Raw genomic sequence first — 6,140 nt, forward strand, 5'->3', positions numbered from 1 at the left:
GTGTGATTTATAGTGTTTATGCAAGCGAGTGAATGAACGGACGCCCGGAGGAGGAGGAGGAGGAGGAGGAGGAGGAGATGAGGAGAAGATGAGTAATTGTTTCATTTTCTCACTACTGTTCTCAGAGAACCGGAGATGGACACAAGCACTGTTTCCAGAAAAAACACACACACAAAAACAAAAAACACATAAAAAAAAACAAAAAGAGAGGGAAGGAGAACAGACTGTACAGTGCAGCTCTGTTTGAAGAAAATGAAAGATTAATAAATCCACAAACACAAAGCAAAATATAGAGAGGGAGAATAACTACAATACAGAGGAGATTAAAAACAAAACCAAAAACAATCACTCAGTTCACTCACCAGTTATTAAACATTGATACCTCCACACACACACACCGTTCGCCACAGAGACGAGTGTGTTGTCTTAAATTCGATCCTCTCTCCTCGGTGATCTCACCGCTGGGTTACAGGAACAGTCTGACATTTGAATACCCACAAAGGAAAACCACCTTCCTGCCAAGATTGATGCCAAGTCTCATGTCTGGATGCTAAATGTGGAGCTGGAAACAGGAGCTGATTAGTTTATCTTATCTGAGCTTAGGTTAGCACGAAGCCTGGGAGCAGGAGGGAGCAGCTTGACTTTGTTCATACTTCACTTTGTTCACTCTGTACAGCTAAATAATGAAAAATATAAATACGCAGTGTGTTGAATGCTGGAACTACAAACCTACAGTATCTCACAAAAGTGTCTCAGTATCTTCTCATGGGACAAGACTATACAAATGAAACTTGGATATACTTAAGAGTCGTCAGTGTACAGCGTGTGTAGCAGTAGAGATTTGCAAGAAAATTTTTAACCAAACAGCCATTATTGTTAAAGGAGACATATTATGCCCCTTTTCCACATATTAAAATAGTTCCCAGGTGTCTTAAAGGCATGTCTGTGACATGCTCCGGTCAAAATACCGCAAGGATCAAACATCACAGCTCTTTTCATCCTCTCAAAATAGCCCTGTTCAGAACGGCTGGTTTCAGTGCCTGTCCCTTTAAATGCAAATGACCCAGAAATTGTGTTGTCCTTGTGCTCTGCGTCATATCCAGAAGTTGGCTTAGTAAAACTATTAAGTAAACAGTACAGTACAGTAAAACGTATTCAAGTTTCATTGTTGGACATGTTACTTTTAAAAAGTAATTAGTTCTAGTTACTAGTTATTCTCCCCAAAAAGAAACTGTGTTAGTAACTGAATTACTACTTTTATTAAAGTAGCTAATTACCAGGAAAAGTAGGCAAACTATTAGGTTACCTTTTTATATAATGCTAAAATATGTCAAATTACTTGGACTCGCCCCCCAAACCATAACCATAACCTCCCGTTTATCTGAAACTAACCAACCTCACAACTCGAGTTAGTTGGTTAGTTTCAGATAACGTACACTTGAACATGTGTATTATTTTGTGATGGGACTTCTTGAATCAACTGATGGCACATTTTATTGTCCGTAGTGGCGCTATAACGGGGAAAACAGTAACTTTTTGGATTACTCGTTACTGAAAAAAGTAGCATCGTTAGTAACGCTGTTATTCCCATCACTGTGTAGGTCTAATCCTAGTGGTTCACGTCCAAACCGATGGCCCCTTCGCACCATAACATCCTGACAAACCTGCAGGGACGAACTCATTATTCAACGCTTTCAACTTCAAAAGTCACGACGTCCTTGTTCTACAGGACTCAATCTGCAGCCTGTTTGTTTATTAGTGTGTTTTTAACAACAGCGTCTGTTATGTAAGGAGAGCTGTGGTGCATGATGAGAATAAGTTAGAGGTAGTTAAGTGAAGTGAAGTTAGTGTGTGGGTAGATGAGGGCAGTTCAGGTAGTTCTTTGATGCACGGTGAATTTCTTTAATTGTCGCTGTGTTTCTGCTTAATGACGTTCAGTGTTTTTGGTTTTTCTATTTCCTGCTGCTAATGAAGGAGTCTGATCTACTGTGGGGACAGAAACACATTCAACCTTCTTTTTTTTGATTTAGTGTTTTCCATTTCCCACCAATATAGTATTTGTTAGATGATTCAGGATCAATAGTGATGATGAGAGCTGTGATAAAAGACGGAAGTTGGATCTCATTACTCAGCTGCAGATTTTGCAGGGTGATAAAAAAAAATCAAATAAAAGAGAATAGAAGCTGTTGGTAACTCTCGTCGTGGTGGATTAATGAACATCTAACGCTGCGGTAGTGAGGTGTGAGTTTCTACATCAGAGGGATTAGTCTCCATTACCTGCTTTTAATCTGAAGTACAGCAGCAGGAATACTGTTCTGCTCAGTGTATAGAGAGGGTGACACCTGAATCAAAATGTTACTGCTCTGGGATTTATAATTCTAGATAATTTATCGCGTTTTCACATTCAGGTGTTTAACATTTGAACAAAGGTCCGGGTTTAGATCAAACCGAATCTTAAATATTTTCTGTCCAGCTAAAGGTCAGAGACGTTGGCCGGTGTCTCTGTGATCTGTAAGATTTATATATGTGTGTGTGTGTGTGTGTGTGTGTGTGTGTTGCTCCGCCTTAAAGCTGCCTCACTGCTGCTATAAAACCTATTTTTCACACTTGTAGGCATTAAGGAGATGACTGCAAACACAGAGCAGTAAAGAGTCACAGTCAACGAGCAGATTGTCAAATGAGTCACAGTGTTTATCTCCCATGTAACAGAAAACTACGGTGGCCCTGAGAGCTCAACACTCAGCTACTTAAGAAATCACAAGTGCTTTAAATTCACGGAATATACATAGTTTGTGTCTCTTTTTCTTAAAGGGATAGTTCAACATTTTGGCAAATTGGCCCATTGCCATAATCCCTATAGTCGTAGCAGTAGGTTCGTTACCTTTATTTGTCGGTGCAAGCTATTTTTAGAACGGCGGAGCAGAGCCACGAGCTGCTCAGAGCTACGCTACGGAGGCTAATGGGATTTCTTGGTTTCCCTCATCAAACTCATCAAATACACAATCCAACAACTCCAAAACGCTCTGGTGGACAAGTTGTGACCTGCATTCACCACGCTATAAGATAATAACAGAACGTTACCAGACAGAGTTGTTTTAGAGGCAAATGCAGAGACTGCTCGCTGAAAAACTGCCCTTGACGGCAACGCACATCAGCGGTTTTGCATGAATTTACGCCTCCGTAGCGTAGCTCTGAGCAGCTCACGGCTCTGCTCCGCCATTCTAAAATTAGCTTGCACCGACAGTTAAAGGTAACAAACCTACTGCTATGACTATAGGGATTATGGCAATGGGCCAATCTGCCAAAATGTTGAACTATCCCTTTAAGTTGCAGTGTTTTGAGCTCTCAGGGCCACCGTAGAAAACACCTGCCGTCAGTAACAGTGGTTGTAAAAAATGAAGTTATTTTACACAATTAGGATTTGTAATCAGTCGGTCGCCAGCTCAGGAAAACACTGTGCATGTTCGTGAAAGACACAAAGGCCGGTGTCGGACATCTGTTGTGATCTCTCGCGGGCGCCAGCAGCAGCAGCAGCAGCAGCAGCAGCAGGCGGCGTTCAGGACAGGAGTGCATGTTATCTACATGCGCTGTCGTGGTTTCCAATCTGGTTCACAGCCTCCGCCGCTCGTGACGGCGCTCTGTCCTGACCTTAACTGTCACACTGTGATGGGGCGGCAGCAGCAGCAGCAGCAGCAGTAGAGACAAATAAAGCTGGAGCTGGAGCTGGAGCTGTGGCGGCGGCGGTGGCACAGGATGAATGGTGACAGCGTGGGTTCGGAGCAGAGTTAATGGCAGACTGTTGTAGCCCTACAATGAAGCAGTCTGCCATATGATGTCAGTCAGGCAGTGACTCACAGAGGAGCCAGCGCAACACAACACTGTCCATCTGCTGCTCCACTGCAATAACACGCACACACACGCAGAGAGAGGAGCAGCGGAGGACACACACACGCCACTTACATACATACTTATATACAGCTGATGTTTTCTGATGCAGGGGGTGAGGAGGGAGGGTCGACAACGAAGGGAAAGGAAAATATTCTTATTAACGTGTGATTGCTCTAAGGTAGATCTTGAGTGTTGCCATGACAACTGGTAAACCTTCACAATAGAGACAAATGGAGACGGTGTATGACAGAGCGATGGAAATAACAGGACACATCACGACATGAAAGCCTGTTACGTCACACACACAGATACACACAAACACACACAGATACACTCTGATTATAAAGATACAGATCTTCAGTTACAATTTAAAACCCTGAAAACGTTTTCAAGTGTTTAATATTTCCTACACAAGTGGCAACACCAGCTATTAAAGGAGACATATCATGCCCCTTTTCCACAAATTTTAACTTAACTTAACTTTAGAGTCGTCAGTGTACAGCTTGTGTAGCAGTAGCGATTTGCTATCCACTGAAAATTATTAACCAAACAGCCATCATTGTTTAAAGGAGACATATTATGCCCCTTTTCCACAAATTAGAATAGTTCCCAGGTGTCTTAAAGACATTTCTGTGACATGCTTCAGTCAAAATACCCCAAGGATCAAACATCACAGCTCTTTTCGTCCGCTCAAAACAGCTCTGTTCAGAACGGCTGGTTTCAGTGCCTGTCCCTTTAAATGCAAATGAGCTCACCAGGCCCCGCCCCCTCCACTGATGGTATTATGCAAATTCGAAAGCTAATGACATCACTGGAAGACAACTGAGGGAACAGCTCATAAAACCACATGGATTTCGACCTCAGGAGTCTGAAAATTACAGATTTTTTTTGTCAATTCTCACAATTCGGGGGCCAGAAGCCAAGACAAACACCCAAATATATGTTTAAGAGCCTTCAAAAAGTGATATTTCCATAATATGTCCCCTTTAATAAACTCAATTAAAATCTCAATTTCCAGCAAAACAACAGTTTAACAATCATCTTCTCTTCACATTTGGTAAAACAAAAATAACCAGGGACATGTGACGCTCTCTCTAGATGAGAAAACTGATGCAGCAGTCTGTTCATATAGGAGTGTGGGCCAGCTTGGCTTAGCATAAAGACTCATATCAAGACAGAAACAGCTTGTCTGGCTCTAGTCTGCACACAACCACTGTGTAAAGCCATGACTTGTTGTCATCGTTGTTGTTACACGTCGGTCTTTGTACAGACCAAACAAACGAGGTATGATCTGTTATTAAGTGAGCTTCAGACGTATTTGTTGTTAGCTTTGGATGTAGCCGGGCGTCCTGGCTCCAGACTACAGCCTATTGTTCTCAATGACACTCAGAAGTACAAGTATTGATCCTCTTGTTTGATTCTCTATCAGCAAGTTTACAGAGGACAATCACGATGCTGATGATCGGCTGTTACTGATCTGTCTTCTTCTTCTTCTTCTCAGACCCGTACGATGACCATTCAGGCTCTCTGCGACTCATCACCATCAAACCCATGACGGCCCAGCCAACCTACTCCTACCCCTCCTCCTCCTCACACAGCCAAGACTCGGTGGTCCTCAACGGGGAGGTGAATCTACACACACACACACACACACACATCCTGTATATAAATATATATGTATACACACACACACACCTTCGAGGCTTTGTCACACTCAGCTGTGAGGTGAGTCTGCAGTGTTGACAGTACAGGGCCGAGCAGAAACTGGAACATCGTCGTCATCATCATGAGTCACACGCACACTAACATATAGTGTGTGGAGGCGCTTGGTCGTCGCACTTTGGCAGATATTTTTCAGTCGTTTTCTCTGGTTCATGTTTATATTTGGAAAAATGTTGATGCTTCACATTAAGTGAGTCCAGACAGGATGAACCTCTGCTGTTGCCAGAGGGTCAGAATAATTCAGAAGAAAATGAAATTATTATTAAATAAATATGTATACAGTATATCACACACATTGAATCAGCTGTTACACCAGGGTAACGACTTGATTTGACTGTGAATGCCTGTAATCAAGCCATCAGAGATATCTAAAGAGATGAGCAATCTAAAAGTATTGGATATAAAATTGTTATAGCGGCGGATAAAATGTTAAATTAGCTAAAAGTCATGGTTTGATAAAAGTGATGGATGAATGGTTGAAATACTATACTGTAGATATTAAAAATAATAATTTGTTAAAGTGGTGCTTT

The 6,140-nt window shown here is 42.1% G+C and overlaps 1 protein-coding gene across 3 annotated transcripts in view; it reads left to right on the forward strand.

Moving 5' to 3' along the window:
- kiaa1549la (KIAA1549-like a) overlaps positions 1-6,140 on the forward strand; it is a 138,392-nt gene that overhangs the window by 110,802 nt on the left and 21,450 nt on the right. For all 3 annotated transcript variants that reach the window (XM_085780071.1, XM_085780070.1, XM_085780072.1), the window contains one exon: positions 5,390-5,514. In XM_085780071.1, coding sequence (XP_085636197.1) covers positions 5,390-5,514 — 125 coding nt within the window. The remainder of the gene's footprint in view (positions 1-5,389; positions 5,515-6,140) is intronic.

Source organism: Trachurus japonicus, chromosome 6 (genome assembly GCF_045865225.1).
Source record: "Trachurus japonicus isolate A0001 chromosome 6, Traja_1.0".
In the NCBI taxonomy this organism is placed as follows: domain Eukaryota; kingdom Metazoa; phylum Chordata; class Actinopteri; order Carangiformes; family Carangidae; genus Trachurus; species Trachurus japonicus.